This window comes from Platichthys flesus, chromosome 15, assembly GCF_949316205.1.
Source record: "Platichthys flesus chromosome 15, fPlaFle2.1, whole genome shotgun sequence".
NCBI classification, from domain to species: Eukaryota; Metazoa; Chordata; class Actinopteri; order Pleuronectiformes; family Pleuronectidae; genus Platichthys; species Platichthys flesus.
The window spans coordinates 18,211,912-18,229,591 of record NC_084959.1 but is presented as its reverse complement, the minus strand read 5'-3'; the positions used below and the strand labels follow the sequence as shown (position 1 = coordinate 18,229,591).

Below are 17,680 nucleotides of genomic sequence, written 5' to 3'. Positions count from 1 at the left end.
GAGAGTAGGGTGGCCCTGAAGGTTCAATTCACTGCGACTCGGAATCACTTGATTGTTCTGGACAATGTGAAATGTGGCTCTGACTAAGGTCCAGACCAAAATGTTATCCAACCAAAGGAGGTGGTCTCTCTGTTCATATTATTGTGCCATGGTTTGGTTCGTTGCATAGTTTACATTTTTGGGGGGGATACTATGGATGGAGGTAGGAAGAGGAGAGAAAGTGGCTCGCAGGATAGCTTGTGGTCATAATACTTCATATTAGTAGTTCTTGCCTTCAACGATGTAGGCGCAATTTTGGATAGCAACAAATTCCATTTTGCTGGAAGTAAAACTAAAATGATATTCGAGTGGCACCAATAATCAGTTATTAGGAGGTTATTGAGGGAAAACTGTTAGTTAATGGCCCAATAGTTGTAGAATAAGGTCATGCAGAATAAGGCATTAAAAGTGCTCCATAATGAATAATAGAGAGCCAATATGCTACTGATATGCATGCTCATCAGCCACTAGTTAATGGTTAATATGTGTTCCCTAATATAGGGTTACCAAAATATCAATACCGTGAAGAACCACTCAGAAAAGACATTACTTTGAAATGAGTCATAGGGATTAGGAGTTTGAGTTAGTCTCCATGGAAACACATGAGGGTTTAAAAATCCCATCTCACAGCTCATCTCATCCCCTCCTGGTCCGGCACCGGGCTCAGTCTGCAAGTGTAGGCACCGTGAAACCTTTGATTCGGGCCAAACAAGAGACGTTTCCAGAGGTTTCTAAATATGTTTGGTGTGTTCATCATGTTTTAGTGTCCCCTGGAAACGTATGTTGTTTTAAGTAATTTCCCTGTTCAGCGTTTGTTGTGTTTTCTACATCTACAGCCTGTTTCTACATCTGTAGCATGTTTCTAAATCTGAGGCATATTTCTTCATCTACAGCGTGTTGTATGTCTGTAGCATGTTTCTTAATCTATAGCGTGTTTCTATGTCTGTAGCATGTTTCTTTATCTACAGCATATTTCTGTGTTTGTAGCATGTTTCTACCTCTGTAGCGCGTTTCCTTATCTACAGTGTGTTTCAATGCTTTTTCTATGTCTGTAGCGCGTTTCAACATCTGTAGTGTGTTTCTACATCTGTAGCATGTTTCTTCATCTGTAGTGTTTCTAAGACTGTAGCGAGTCTCTTTATCTACAGCTTGTTGTATGTCTGTAGCATGTTTCTTAATCTATACCTTGTTTCTATGTCTGTAGCATGTTTATGTTTCTGTAGCATGTTTCTACCTCTGTAGCGTGTTTCCTTATCTACATTGTGTTTCCATGCTGTAGCGTGTTTCTATGATTGTATTATGCCTTTGTGTTAGAATGTTCATTCATTCTTAGATTTCCTCGTGTTTTCTTACAGAAAATGCTCCATTGGACATTCTCTTTAACATCTGATTCCTTTTGTCCTTCAGTTGATCTTCCAGGTGACCCCCCTGCACTGGCACCAGTGGATCGTGGTCTTGAAGATTTCCATTCCGGTCATTCTCCTTGATGAGGTGCTGAAATATGTCTCCAGGAACCATCTAGAAGGTATGTTGAGTGCTTTTGTTTCCACTTTTCCAATAAATCAGCCCATAAAACATCTGGTTTTATTTATCTGAAGCTTCTTAAACTCAATAAATAGTTGTGTTGACCTTCAGAATTGACCTTTACTTAATTGTCTCCTCTGCTCTTTTTCTCTTTCCTTTATTTCTTAATCAGCCTAACTTCTTTAAAACTCACCTTCTGTGAAAAGGTACTTTTATTTCCAATCTCTTCATTCCTTCTCTGTCCTGTAGAAACCAACAGCTGTAGACTAACCGCACCAGTCACTGGTCCCTAAACTCTCTGTTTTCATTTTGTGTTTTTCAGTTGATGATGACAAGAAATATCGGAGGAGATGGAAGCAGAACTAAGACCTCTCCCTCAACACACTCACTCAGTTAGACACACGCTCCCCCTCTTCCCTTTATGAGCTAGGAAATCTCTCCTCTCCCAATGTCCTCGATCCCCCCCCCCGACTCCTGCATGTCCCTCAGACCACCACTAGAGATGAGCAGGGTCTGCATGAGTGCAAGAAAAAGCGAGCGTGTGTTCCTGCGAGCATGGCTTTGTACAACTGTGTGAGAAGTTGAATAGTGTGTGTGTGTGTGTGAACAGGCAGATGCAGGTCTGTCTTTAGCTGTGAGATTGAGAAACAACTGCAAAAAAAGGGGGAAAAATTAGATAAAGTGCCCAGGGCTCTTTTGCTTTTAAAGTTTTCTGCTCATTGTTATTTCTTTTTTGACTGTACAGTTAAAAACATAGTGGTGCAGGAACTGGACTTTGGGGAGGGATGGAGACGGAGGACAGGGGGATGATTTTATTAATAGTAGGTCGGAGGGGAGTGGGTTTGAAATCAGCACAGCGACTGAAAGAGAGATGGAGAGGTGAGGCCCGCTGTGGAGAAGAGACCGGTGTACGCACTGGCAAGAGAAGAACATCGGCAAGAATGTTAGATCAGTGAAGAGAGCCGTCATACGTGTGTGTGTGTCCATAGGAGTGTTGTATTTCATGGTACCCCCCCCTCCCAGCCTCCGGCCACCCACACCACTGCGGTGGATTTCCAGCTGTGCAGGAGCAGGGCATCATCAGCACAACACAATCGTATTTTTGGCCTAATCTGCTCCAGCTCTGCTCCTTCAACTCCCTTTACTCTCATCGCATAAGAACTCCCGTTGATTGTATTTCATGCAGACTTGCTCTCCTTTTTGTCGTCTTGCTCTCTCGCTTTATCGCTCTCTGTCGAGGTGGCAGCTGTGGGCCCGCCCCCTCTCCCGGGAGTCATGACGTTAACCTGGCTCTCGAGCCGGTGTGTGGAGGTGTCGACCCCCCAATCACCCACCACCACCACCTAAAGGTGTGAATAGCTTTAGGCTTCCTCCGGCTCTTTCTTTTCGAGGGGTTGAGGTCAGCTCACACAACAAACCAACACAAAAACATAAGGAAAATTAAAAAAAAAAAAAAAATGTTAGTAGTGGAGTTGTCAGCCTCACTTGACATCCATCTGCTGGGCTGTCAGACATCTAAAGGTGGACCTGAGCATTTCGTACAGAACACCTTACAGTACAATACCATGTACCGTTCATTTCAAGTTAGCTATTTTGAATCCTGCAGCAGTGCTAAGACGTTTGTGTGTATGAGTGTGTGTGTGTGTGTGTGCAAGCCTTACTTGAATTGATTTGACTCGACAGGATTTTCAGTCACGGTAGATGTAGATAAAGTAAGTTTAGAAAAATGACAACTGCTTGATTGTCTCGCTTATGTACTCGACACATCCAACATCCATGCCTTATACAGCTCACTGCACCTCCACATTGAATATGTGGTCCAAATGAATGTGTTCCTGCTATCGCCTTTAATTACCTTTTGTCCTGCCGCCACTCCTGACAGTGATATCAGACTCTGAATGTCCTCCTGCTTTGTGCTTTGTGCGCTGCTCCCTCCACTCCTCCTGCTTTTTCAGTGCTTTAGCGCTCCTTCACTTGGGTATCGTTTTGTAATTAATAAATAATAATGTATTTGACTGAATGAACCCACGGTGGTGTGGATTGTGTCTCAAAGTCTTAATTAAGGGTCTTGTGTTGGGCCCTGGCGGTCTGTGGACTGGGTCGGGGGGGCTTCTTGGTCTTACTTCTCCTCCGCACAGGAGAGGAGAGTGTGTGGACATTTAAAAAAAAAAAAAAAAAAAAAGGTTGTAAAGGTGCTGGATGAAAAATAGGAAAAATATCTCACTGCATCAACTGCTTCCTGTATAGTTCATTTTATCATAGACGTCTAAAGTTGCGATTATTAGTTATTATTAAAATGGCAACTATCTGTCATGACAGTAAATATAATTTTGCTGGTCACACAAAACAGGACATTGTGCTCAGCTATATGATAACAGGCATTTTAACAGTTTTCTATGGTGATTTGTTTGATAAGGTTGATTTACTAAGAAAGAAAAGGGGCTGCAAGGGATATGTTGTGGCCCTGCTTTGTTGCAGCTGTAGAATAATGTAGATCTGGACAATTCATTTTTTTAAGTTATGAAACCAGGAGTTATTGACACAGTGTGCACACCTTTACTCTTTTTCTGACCTATTTTTAGCTTCCAGTCCTTATTTCAATAGCGGTGCTCATTTGAAGGTTTAAAATATAAAGGCAAATTCATTATTAAAATCAGCCTGATATCGCTAAAGTAAATTATATTTTTTCGTTTGGTGATTTTCTTACATCAGGGGAACTAGCCACACCTTTTGGTGTGACATCATGGAGTCCAGATATTTAACGATAAACAACAACACGTCCCCAGAAACAAGCAACCTGATTCTGAAATACTTAAAACATTACCAATAACCTAGAGTGAGGATTAAAATGTGGACTTATTCCTTTAATGTTATTCCAGAAGCTGTTTTTTTATTATACATGCCATAAACAGTGGTGACTTTTTCCAATTCATTATTATTAATTTTATTTTCACCACTGTGACAATGTGGCACCTCTGTTCCAACCAGCAGACCACCCGTCCCTGTCCCAGCTCTCCATGACTCTGTATCATTCTGGCACTATAGGTCTGTATAGCCTTGTTCTTTACTACTGAATCCTCAACTCTGTACAGAAGAGGAGAATATGATCGCATGGAACCCTTTTACTGTAATAATAACCTATACAATATATAATAGTTTTCGTTTTTGATGACTTCATTGAAATCAACTCACCGACCAGAGAGACTTCCAAAAAAAGAACATTGTTTATTTTGCTTTGAGCACGTTTTTTTCTTTTAGTTTTTTTTTTGTTGAATATTAAAGCTGTGTCTTCATTGTTCCCGTTTGGTTTTTACAGTTTCTGGGGTTTTGTGTCTTTTACTGTAGGGATAAAAGAATCTGATGTTATCATGTTAAAGATAGACAAGAATCACACTTACGCTAATCAATGATGAGGACGCTGATCTTTTCAGTGATAATTGTCCAGTGTGAGAATGTTCAGGATCTTGTGAATGAACTGTGTCTGGTTTACACTGATGCGATAAGCAGTGATGATTCCTGGCTTATGAAGTTTTACGACTATACATTGAAGGGTTTGGTGTGGATGCAGGCTCTGGAGACCTGCGACAATCCAGCATGGTTCTCAGTCAATCTACCATCAATAAATCATTAACCCCCCGCCCTCACTAACAGTGTAGGAGTGATCAGTTTCATATCAGTAACATCTAAATAGTATAGTTCCTTTTGCCTTTGTGTGTACAGACAAGTAAACAGTCTCTAGAGCCTGAGTTCCACCTCTGAGAAATTAAAAGGATTCTCTGTATTGCCTTGTTAATATTAATTGTGGACACATAATTTTATAAATGACAAAGACGTGGAAATAAAGATTATTTATCTTGTTATTTATTCAGAGGCTGTGTCATTTTTTTTAAATTTATTTTGAATATGGGATATTTTTAGCTTCAACCAAATATATGCTATTGTCCCAGCGGAAACTGTTACCCTAACCCTTTTTATGAAGTAATTTGTTGTTGCTTTGATAATTGTAAACAAAGTTCCATTCAGGGGATTCAGTCTTTGATCAATTGAAACCTGGCCACAGATAATAAAGTGGTCTGCATATTTGTACACCAGGCAGGGGGGGTGAGCAAAAAAAAGGTTTTTTTGTTCTCGTTAGAAATTGGGTTATTCAATTGACAATGTTTCTCCTAATGGTAATGCAGAGCAGCAACCAAACATCTAGAATTATCTATACACACACACACAAACAAACACACACACACAAACAGACACTCTTGTTTCTGTGCTTGTTTCTTTGCAAAGACACTCACTGGCAGAATGCACTCCCAAACCATCACAACTAAATGCCTAACCCTTTAGGCTAATACTACTATTTAGGCTAAAACACTGATATATTTCTTATCCAAACAGATTTAAATTACCAGATTACCATCTGAATGATGGTTAATCATACAACCAGCTGACATTCTGAAACAGTTTTCTCCACGGATTAATCCTAGTTCTGATTGGTTAACTCAAGACACACTGCTTTCGAAAATAGTCAAAAGCTTTATACATGAATGAGTAAATATGAATACTAGATATAAAAATGTTTCTCTCCTAGTTTGAGTCATTTATAAACGTATGTTTTGTAATGGCATTGACAAAAACAAAGTTGGCATCACATCCATGGTGCATCATATCCATGGAGGAATAACTGTAGCACACTATGTGCATTGAAGCTTTTCTCCCAGCAGGGGGAGACATACACCACCTGTCCTATATGTATAATTCCACAGTAACAAGTGCCTCATCCTTTACAAGAAGAAGTTCAAATTAAAATTTACTTTAAGGTATTTATATTAGAGCATAATACACTGGTTGTATCGGGTAACACGATGCTGACACAGACGGGACAGAGCTGCTCAACTGACAGGAAATGTATCTCATCCTTCACATTTGAACAGGAGAAGGTACAGAAATGACCAACCAACCCATTATAACAAGGTTTTGCTCTTACTACATGGGAATAGAAATAACAGATTGTGAAGTTAATGCTTCCGCTGCGCTCATGTGTGACACAAGCCCTCTCCAGGGGAAGCTCCTGGAGTGACGGTGGGATCCCAGGGGCTGCGGTGAGATAAGAAGAGCATCTCATTAGTATTAGGCCGCTGTTTCCACCCTGAACCCCAGAGGGGCGCTGGATCGGGAGAGTCAGCACTGTCCCAATGAAACACACAGGCCTGCTGGGTTAACATGAGCAATCTGAACTAATGGAAAGGTCACACGTGGGGGACAAAGGTGTCAGAATAGAATATTTTTTTTCATTTCTGTGCTTAACTTTAATTGAAGTGTGTCTTTTTCCACTGGCTGATTTTGTACCAGCATGAACACTGTTTGTGACCATGGCGTGCACGATTTGCTCTGATTAAATTGGATGATCCTCTCTAGCAGCAGCAGCCTATGAGTGGTACTCCAAAAGCACAAAGCACGAAATGTGCCAGCAACATTTATTGTTTGGCAACGAGTATCCTTTATATGAGCGCCTGGACTTTGTGCAGGTGAAATAACAAGAACCCCAGGAGCGTCATCTTACCACTGCCGAATGACAACAAAATCAATGCATAAATTACAAACACACACAAAGGCCAAACTGAAATGAGCATCTCAAAGGTCCAACCAGGAGAAAACTCTACCCCAAGCAGGGCTCGCAGATTCTATTTGATTAGGATCTGGTCACGCCATGCCTACATCAAACCACTCTGATGTGGCCCCTCTGACATGCACATACAAGGCCGGGCTGTGGCCCATTTGCTCTATGACGCACATGAGAACAAGCAGGGGCTGCTCGCTGTGCGTTGGGCTCTGCAGGGACACGCGTCCACAAAACTGCCTTGAGACAGACGAGGGCTGCAAGACACTTGAAATATGGGGGGGGGGGGGTGATTTTTACTGTGAGGGAGGACATGCTGCCCCTTATCCCGGGTTGTCAGTCTGTGTTGTGCTGCGAGGCTGAAGCTGTTGCCAAGAAACTAAATGAACTCGCTATGAACTTCCCCCCACGGCAGCCACAGGGAAGAGGAAGTACACGCCGAGGCGGCAGCACCCATTAGAGGCCCACTTTCCTTTGTCCAACACTTACTTAAAGTCTCATAAACTGTGCAGTGTTTACAGTGGACTGAAGGTTAAAGCACATCGTAAAAGGTACAATAAATTTACTCACTCATATAAACATAGAAAAGTTGGGGTATTTCTACATTTTGTTCATGCCAGGTGAATATTGCACTTTGTTGCAATGATACAGCAATACATGTATATCCGGCAGCTCTAGTTTCCAATACCAAATTATTCTACATTCATATTCACACATACAAATACACATATCTATTCATATACATACAAATACACATATACATACACACACATATACATACACATACATATAGACACACATATATACTGCACCTGCACATATACACATATGTATACATATACATTTACATACATATATACATTCCTATTCATATATACATATCACAAACATATGAAGCTTATAGAATATGAAACTTTTATCCCAATAGTCTGTATACATTAATTAGAAACAATTTGTAAACTAGAAAATATGAGCAACAAGAACATTTGCAAACTTTTTCTAATTATTTCAATCATTCAATCTCATCAATTTTGTAAAAAACAAATAAGTTGCTGTTGGATGCACAAAACAAGCAGTGTGAAGCTGTCACTCTTTTTTGTTTACTATTTCCCCTTGTATGAAGCGAACAATACAGTCGTGAATCAAGGATTTTTCTCGAGTAGCTTTGAGCAGAACCACACATTGATTTTTTTAGAAAATGGTTCTTTGTTAAAGGACCCTGTGTTTTTCAAAAATGCATAACAAATGGTTTCAGCTGGGTTTTGTTGTAATTTGTTGTGTTCCGCAAAAAAATTGTCACAAAAAAGATAAATAAGCCAACCCCCAAAAAGAAAGAAGTTGTGGTTTCCATACCGCGATGAATTGCATTTTACTCAAAGAGGCTGACTCATGATGACACAGGCCTGCCAGGGTTGTCAGCTGTTGTTCATCTACTGAAATGCAATCCATTTCCATACCCCTTTAGTTCAGAGTGAGGATATTTAACCCTGTGTCATAATCATAGCGTGTGTCGCACAGTATATTGCATTATCGTCTGTCCTCAGTTAACACGGCAGTACGTCATCGTGTGTGTCCTCTCTGTGATCCATCTCAGTGACAACCCTCCAGTGATGTGTGAGGGTAATCACTCACAGCAAAGGGAGATATGTTGTGGTGTCTGATGAATTTGTTATCAGAGAACTAACAGGAACAGTTGCCTCTCGGTGGCTGAACATGGACTGTGCCCTGCAGCAGACAACAATGGCTGCACCACTTCTCTATGTGTGCCCATTAAATATGAATAAGGGGAAGAAATGTGGACAGACTTGGCCTCCAATGTTTGCCTCGATTTCACTCAACTGCCCAAACTATGTGTGAAAGGCTCCAAAGCAAATAAGGTTGAAATATTTCTTGGTTAGGTGTTTAGGTATACTTGAACAGTAGTTTTCTTTTGTTATTTATTTTTATTAGTACATTTTCTACTCGATCTGTAATTATTTTCCTTGTGTCACTAATAGCCATCGTGCAGGGAAGGGTGGATTGGCGAGGGTATTTAGATTGTAAAGGGTGTGGTTTGATTGTATCATATGATGCTGTATTTTTGCTTTCACACTGCACAAAATGATGATGAAGTGGAGTTAATGGTGAAGAGATTATAATAAAAATAGAAAGTTTCATGGTGAGTATCTGGACTGACGATCGTCCAGATATTGTTTCTTCACTTTGGATGTTATACTGTGCACATGCATCATTGAACGTGCAGAGTCTGACCATCGACCCTCACCTTACATCTGAGTTTAAGGCGGAGGATGGTTATGTGACATTACAGCCGAAACCAGTAGTTGTCCAAAATGTATCGTGGGCAAAATAATTCTAGTTTCAAAAATCTTTTGGATGGAAAACCATGGTGCACACAAATTGTAACAAGCAGACAACAGACAACGTTACAGAGACGTGCCAATCTATTGTTTCCCTGTTTCACAATTCATCAACACCACCAGCTACCTTGATTTGACCCCTGCTGGTGACTTTGACCTCATACATCGTCTGTGCACAACACATGTGACCCAGATACATGAAACGTCTTATATCAAGCTAAAAGAGAGGGAATGTTACGGCTCTGAAATGTCAAAATGACAAAAAACACAATAAACAACAGAGGATCTTTATGCTTGCACACAAAATAGACTGCGACAGGATCTATCGCTCAATGTGACACTCCACTATAATCCACCAGCTCGCCCTGACATGTCAATATCTGCCTGCAACAATCCCTCAGAGACACAACGTTTAAAGATATATTAGGGCTGATATTAATTTAGGTGACCCTGGTTGATGGATTAGGTGCATACAGCATGTTCTGTGGGCTGAGATTAAACCATTAGCCTCTGCTGTCAGTAATGACCTCTGCTTATCTTCACTAATTACTCACTCTTTTTTTCAATTGTAATAATAGAGGGAGGAACATGGCCGCTAGAGGCGCTAGCTTCACATTTACCCCTTGAATTGACTTCCTGTTAATTTCCACTTGCACAGTGCAGGAGACTTGATAATAACGAGTCACTTATGGTTGTTAACGTAACATCGCTACATGCATGACGAGGCACTGTGCAACATGACGCTGTCGGGTCCATCCTCAGTGATGGCAGGCTGCATGGCGCATGGTGCAGGAACATGGCGGGTTTTAGGACCCATGGATTCATCCCCTGTCGAATAATAAAAGTTGGGGTTATTATCTGTGTATGTGTGTGTGTCTGTGTGTCTGTGCTGTCGACGTGAGACAAACCCTGTCAGTCAGTGTGTGTTTCCAGCTGTTTGCGTGCAGCTGCGGTGATCACGCTGCAACAACAGCCCTATCCAGCTGTGCGGCCGATCAGCCGCTGGGTGTCTGCCTCGGCCGGGGGGGAGGCCGGAGTGGGCTGATCCGCTCGTGTGATCCGGAAGACAGGGTGTGAGACATGGGACGACACCTCGGGTCAGCAGCTGATTCCGCCACACGTCTCGCGGAGGAGTCAGTGCGTGGATACGTGTGAGTGAGTGTGCGTTGAGCAGTGGGGCTGCGCGCGTGTTTGAGAGTGTGAGTGTGCGCAGAGAGGGAATCCACAACCTCGGCACCGAGCGGGACATCCCTCCCCATCCCTGTGACCGGAGCGATCAGAAGGGGCTCGAACACGCCCCAGCACTCGTCTCTGGGTGAGTGAAACTTTTAAGATCATGTCCAGTCCCGTGCGCGTGAGTCTGTGCCGTGTGAGTGTGGGGAAGTGAAGCTGCATGGTCTCCCATGCGACGGAGAGCTGTCTCCCTTGTGCACGTGTTTTATTGTTGCTCAGGCGCGGGCACATTAGGAAATTGCATCCTCTGCAGTTTGTTGCTCTGGAATTTTTTTGGGGTATCACTTTACACACAAATGCACGTGCACACAGGGGGAGAACGGGCACTGGACGCTGCAGTGAAACGCACAGAAAAATGTGTCATGCACCTGACATGAGATGATGGTGTTGCCTTGCAGTGGATATTCATCTATTGGTTTAACTGTGGTGCTGTGTAAGCTGTGGTCCGGGTTCCCAACAGGGACGCTGGTGGAGAATCCAAGGGGCTCTGGTCGGGAGTCTTTTGTTTCTTTTGGGATTATAGCAGCCAGACACAGTTATTCCCGATGAATGGATTAGTCTGTGGATAGAAGATGGACCAGCAATGTCTCTATGTATTGATTAATCATCGGCCAGGAGGAAATACAGCAAACATTTTCTGGATCGAGTTTCCTCAGATGAGAGGATTCACAACTTCATTATTGTTTGATCATTAGATTAGATTAGATTAGATTTCTTTAATTATCCACACAATGGGGAAATTCCCTTGTTACAGTAGAAATAGAAAAACAGAATTAAAGTAACAGTGTCGAAGCACTGTAAAAAAAAAAAAAAGAAAAAAGAAAGAGATCACAATATGTACACTTCTAAAACTACACATAATAAGAGTATGAAATTGCATTCATTGCAAATTAAATAGCGTCGGGTTTTGGATGATTGGTTGGATGAAAACATTTGATTTTAAAGATCTTGACTAAAGAAATGAACAGCATGATTGGCAAAGGCACCCATGCTGTTTCGGACATGCACTGAGCTCTGGGTAATATCCTGTAATATCTCAGGAGGAAAAACAGGTGTCACAAGCCGCTTCTACATATGCAGTGAACTCCTGATATTCCCCGGAGTGGTTGTACGTGAGGACGCAAATGTCCAAGTAAGTTTCTGCGGACATTCTCCAGAGATTCTCAGGCCAGCCCCTTTAACAAAAACTCTGGATAGTGTCCGAATGAACCCATCTGAGCAAACAACAGGAGATTACCTTGAGGATTCACTGTGAGTGAGAGGGCGATGTCGATGATGTTTACACTTGACAGGCACAAAACAGAAAAACAACACAAGAGGTGCTGTACACGTAGAAGAAACTGACAAAGATATCAACGAGATTCGAGAGCTTTTGGTGAGAGGGGCTGACGCCAGTGTTGATTAGCTGTAAACAAAGACACCTAATCACCATTGTGGAATTAACGTGTTACTTCCTGCCTCCTGCATGCTGCGCCACCGCTCGCCTGCCTACTCGGATGTTTCTGTTAATATGAACGTCTCCTGCTGAGTTCTTTCTGAAAAGGCAAAATCAAAACCCCCATTTTCCATATATCATTTCTGAAAAGGGCTCAAATTTCTCATCAGTTTCATTAAGGTGATTCTGACTGCTGTGACTTTATGTGAGGGCCTATACCGACTCTCTGTCTGAGAATGACTTCCTCTCAGCCTCAAGTGGTGCACAGCTTAGCCTGTAAGTTGTTTCATCCCTCAGTCATGAGGCGCAGGGCTGAATTCATCCTTTTTGAATTTGCTTGAAGGAGGACTTCAGAAATTGAATGGCCTCCTCCAGTGCTGCACAGTGGAGAACAATCAGTAAGTACCTGAATGACTTGCAGCAAATTACTGCTGCGTCTCCGCTTTTGTTCTGTACCCCGCCTAATGAATTTGTCTGCATAGTGTTGCCAGAAGGCCAGGAATGGGACTGCGATATGAATTGTAGTTGGACATTTCTGTGTCAGGACTGAGAGGAAGAGACAACTAAAGATTGATGTAATGTCAGTCTTACTCGTGTTTGCATGTTTCATGTTCAGGACAGCTGTTTTCCCTTATTTAAATTATCAACACCGAGTATCACTTCTGTTTCTCTTGCCCCCTTTCCATTTCTAAACGTTGATGGCTGATGGCTGTGAACCCCTTTTAACACTTCCTCTTGTTGGCTTTGGTAATTGTACCAGAGCTCTGACACAGCTCCTGAGGACGAGGACATGTCAACAGCTCCCAGCTCCTTAAAGCCCCTCTGGGAAATCACTTGAACGCGGTGTGTGGAGAATGAAATCATCGAATGTGTGTATTTGTGTGAATGTGTGCAGGTGTACTGTATGTGTATGTTGTCATGACTAAATGGTGTAATTGAGTAATTCTTATTCTACTCTCTGCAGAGGTACACACCGTTTGCAGGAGGTGCTTTTTCTTCATCGCAGACTAACCAAAAGACTTGCATTTGTTGGGTGTGAAATTGGTGGATGCATCACTCAAGTAATCATCATTAGGGGGCTGCAATTGTGTTTGCGCGTGCGTGTGTGTGTGTCCATGTATGACCTTGGTCTAAGCGTTGGAGGCATGAGATGTACGTTTAACAAACGCTGCAGTAATACCACTGCCTGTAATTAAAGTTCCGTGTCGTTGGTCTACGTTTTTTATGAAGACAACCTTGATGAGTCATTCTGAGAACGCATTAGCTGGAGAGCATTGCAAATGCTTTCACAGAACAGTTACCACCAGAGATTTAAGACAACACGTAATGTGCGACTTGAGTGTGTTTTCCAGTGTGTAGTGTTAAGACTGAGCCCTGTGGAGAGCTCTTTACTTAATGTCTGTCAGGTTTTCATGTTACAACTGTGAGAAAAGAGTGATAGCCATACCTGCTGTATTGTGCCTGCTCAAAGTGTTAACGCTGCCACCTCTTCTTTGGAATCAGCTCCGATTGTGCTCTAATGCAGTGATTCTCAAATGGGGGTAAGCGTACCCCTGGGGGTACTTGAAGGTACTCCAGGGGGTACTTGAGATTTTGTTTTAATATATTTAAATTAGCATCCATTCAAAAATCCTTGAAATTTTTTTATTTAACAAATATTCAATAAAATATAAGTGTAAGTTCATGAACTAAATTTTATATTCAGTAGGATTTTCAATTTAATTATCATAAAAAAACTCTCCCCCATACCAATGGTTTGACCCAACCTGGCACACGCCACCTGTCATCGCCTGTCATCACCTGCCTTGAAAACTTCAACAATGGAGTCGAGTTGAAGTGCAGCAGCAATGCTGTCGAAACACGGAGGGACAAGCGCCAAAGAAGGCGAAACCAGAGCAGAGAGCCTTCCCTAAACAACACCGTGAGAACTTGTGCCTCTTCGGAGGGGCGCTAAAACGTAAAAGTTTTCCGTTGTGAAGTTAATGATTCATAACAAGAAGTCCGCGTCTCTACCGGTACCCTTTCAAAATAAAAGCATGTAATACAAAAGCGGAAATGCAATTGTATGACCTTAAAGCGAGCAAATATTTCACAATAAAATAACAGAAAGACGCTTCAATAATATTAACAATAACATAGATTGGGTTATTTTCACTTTTAGTTTTTTTCTGTGGGGAGAGATTAGCCAACAGTGGCATTAAGCCACCACATCTTCAGCGGTATCTCCAGACAAAACATGAAAGTCATGTTGGTAAGCCACCTGAGTTTTTTTAAGAGGAAACTTTCTGAATTCAGGTCATCTCAAGACACGATGCGAAAAGCCTCCCTGAAGCAAACGGAAACAAGCTACGTGTCAGTATTCTTTTCGATCCTTAAAGAAGATATTTTAAGATGATAAATATTAAAAGAATATGTTTTGAGCTAATCTTTTATTTAAGACCAAGTTAATGATTTATTTTTTGGGAAGAAATGTTTAGCTATAATTAAGTTCATGAGTTCAGTTTGAGAACATATCTTTATTATGATCCCAAAAGAGGTCACTTTAAGTTGATAATTATTTTGAGGTGCACAAATCTTTATTTATAATGAGATTATAATAAAAGTCTTTAGTTATTTTTTTATCTTTTTATTTCGAAATAGTTCTAGAGAGACCACTGCAAATGAGCAATGTTATGGACATTGATGGAGTTTTAAATTTGAATGTGTCTAGTTACAAGGCTTAATAAATCACATTACATCTTTCTTTCAACCAAAAATGTTTTGCGCTGGTTAGGGGGTACTCGGCAGAATTTTTTCTTCGAAGGGGGTACGTCACTGAAAAAAGGTTGAGAACCACTGCTCTAATGTGTCAGTTGATGATGACTATTTTTGTTTCGGGACCTTGTGAGAAACAAACGAGTAAGGTTGTGTTGACCCGAGTGAAACACTGGCAACAGGTTTATTCAGATGTTTTTCTTTTTAAAGTGGCTGAATATATTTGTCTTGCTGACCGTTACCTGACAAATTGTAAATATAACTTTGCTTTGAGAAATATTTTAACTGTGCAAATACAATCCCCTCCAACCCATAATTTTTGTAACCTCATCTGCGCTTCTGCTCGAATCAGTTTTTTCCAAGTATAACACATAAAGCAAGCAATGACAGAGACTTGGATACAATTTAGCCAGTCAGCACCGCTCTCCTGTTGGAAATCATTCTGTTGGTTTGTGAGGGACATTGTTTGGGTTCACGCAGGTGTATATTTCTGAAGATGTCAAAATACTCTTTGTTTCACTTGATCTTTAATCATGGACATCTTCTAATCATAAATTAGGATCCTCAGATCACCCACCACACATGGTGAAATGAAAAAGATATTTACCAGTCTAAAAAGCAATTTTCCTCTTTCATCATGGCAAATGTGGGCGGCCTGCTTGTCCAGTAGTGCAGTGCATGTTCTCATGTCTGTGTGGGTTTGCTCATCCTTCTATAGTCCAAACACATGCAACGTGGGTTCATAGTTACACGTGAGTCTGAATATTAGTTTGTCTCTGTATGTCAGCAAACACAAACTGTGTGTGTGCGCGTGGGCTCTTGTACAGCTATCTTTGTGAGGACCAGTTGGGGCCTGGAACCTACAGAGTGAGGAAATTTAGGAAAAGTGAGGACCTTTTGGCCGGTCCTCACTTTGTGACCCCCCTTCAATAGACTGTTTGGGGTTTAGACTTGGATTTAGGGTTAGGCCTTTAGTTTGGATGGTTAGGGTAAGGGGCTAGGGAATGCATAATGCCAATGAGTATCCTCACTAAGGCAGTTGTAAAAACGTTTGTGTGCTGTGCAAATACTGTAGGTGACCTGGAGGCAAACCATAAAGTGTTTACCCCTGAGGTATAATAGCCGTCGAGTTGTATAAGGACAGTCAAACAGCAATTTACCATGAAGGTTGTTTGCAACATATTATTGGTTGAATTCTACTAAGAAAAGCCACGAGGAATTAAAATAATTCTTTGTAACTTGGAGTCACAATCCTGCCGTGGAATATGTGGCTGCTGGCTGGGATTATCCTGAAAAAAGGCCATGTCCAGCTGCATCATACAGATGGTTATACTGTGCCTCCACATGCAGTTTCCCTTGGGGAACCTTCAAACATGGGGCAACCATAGAGCTTCAGCCACAGAGGGGGAAGAGACACCCAGGGAGTTGTGACACTCAGTTATTCCGCTCAGTCAGATCAGTGAGAGACAAGACAGGAAACACAGCTGGGTGAGGAAAGAGGGGCAAGAGTGGAATTTAGTCCACACAGCTCTTATCGTCTGCCAAGCACAACCTGGGTACGTGCATGTAGCGCTAAGGGCACCCTAGAGACGGATTAATGCACGGAGGGAGCTGTAGAGGATTCACTTTGCAATCTTTCCATTGCTGACAGAGTCAAAGACTGCTGATGCAGAGATATTGACTGTCTTTTTTGCACGATCAATCAAGTGTAGACATGTTGCATCATGCATCCCACATCATTTAGACTGGACGGATTGATCTTCAAAATACAATGGCCCAAAACAAATAATTATTTAAGGAAAGAAAAAGAGTTGTCCAGTCGAGTGAAGGAAAATTGACACAGGTTCTTATTCAGCCTGACGTTCTCTCTCCTGTAAATCTTGTTTTGTTTTTTACTATATTGAAAAAATGGTTTGTGAGCAGCAACAAATGCACCATTTCTAGGTGAAGTAAAGACAACAAAGTGATTCTGAGGACAAATGAGAGAGACATGGTGAATGTCTGCAGTATCTGAAACATTACACATTAATCTTATTTAAAATAAGATACTACAAAGTGAATCTGGTGTAAAGCCTGCACGTTTGGGATTTGTTTTTCATTTCAGTTTTGCAGATTAGAGCGATTGTGCTGCAGTTGAGCTTGTTGCAGGTTTAGCAGCAGATTAGAATATTCACTTAAACCTGCGAAATATCTTAACCACTACTTGATGGATGGATTTTTGTATAGACATGAATGTTTCCTTATCGAGAGATGATTTTCAGGAATCCTGACTGTGCCTTTGAGTGAAGTGTTTGTAAAGCTATTGAATGTATTGTCTCAAAGGTTGGCACAGATTTGACTTCATACTTGACTTAATTATCTAGCTGAAATTGTAATTTGTCTAATACTTTAGTTTAAATACCTGCAACACTGATATTTCCATTAGCTTTAGCTAAGCTTATGTGAAAATGTTAAGAAGCGTACATAACCCTGACCTTAACCAATAGCACCATGGTGAATACCTGCAAAATAGATTATTTGACAATGTCATCTTGAGCACGTTAGTAAGCTGAGGGGCTGAATTTAATGCAGAGTTAAAAGTGTTAATACAAACTCATAGACTGGGTCATGTTCAATGTCAAATTGATTCAAACCTTTTTGTTATGGATTCTGGGTTAAACCCGGTTTGCTCAAAATGATGTGCAACAGGCTTGGAGGTATGTTTTCTCTCATTTGATGGGTGTGTCA

General features: G+C 41.4%; 2 protein-coding genes across 4 annotated transcripts in view; both read left to right on the top strand.

Moving 5' to 3' along the window:
• Nucleotides 1–5,427, top strand: part of atp2a3 (ATPase sarcoplasmic/endoplasmic reticulum Ca2+ transporting 3) — a 47,867-nt gene extending 42,440 nt beyond the window's left edge. The window contains exons 20-22 of one of the 2 annotated variants that reach the window (XM_062405894.1): nucleotides 1,447–1,564; nucleotides 1,736–1,769; nucleotides 1,886–5,427. In XM_062405894.1, the coding sequence (XP_062261878.1) occupies nucleotides 1,447–1,564; nucleotides 1,736–1,740 (123 nt within the window). In that variant the 3' untranslated portion in view covers nucleotides 1,741–1,769; nucleotides 1,886–5,427. The remainder of the gene's footprint in view (nucleotides 1–1,446; nucleotides 1,565–1,735; nucleotides 1,770–1,885) is intronic. The other variant, XM_062405893.1, reaches the window with a different exon arrangement.
• Nucleotides 5,428–10,418: 4,991 nt separating this feature from the next.
• camkk1a (calcium/calmodulin-dependent protein kinase kinase 1, alpha a) overlaps nucleotides 10,419–17,680 on the top strand; it is a 63,562-nt gene continuing 56,300 nt past the window's right edge. For both annotated transcript variants that reach the window (XM_062405497.1, XM_062405496.1), the window contains exon 1: nucleotides 10,419–10,846. The gene's annotated coding sequence lies outside the window, so the exon portion shown is untranslated. The remainder of the gene's footprint in view (nucleotides 10,847–17,680) is intronic.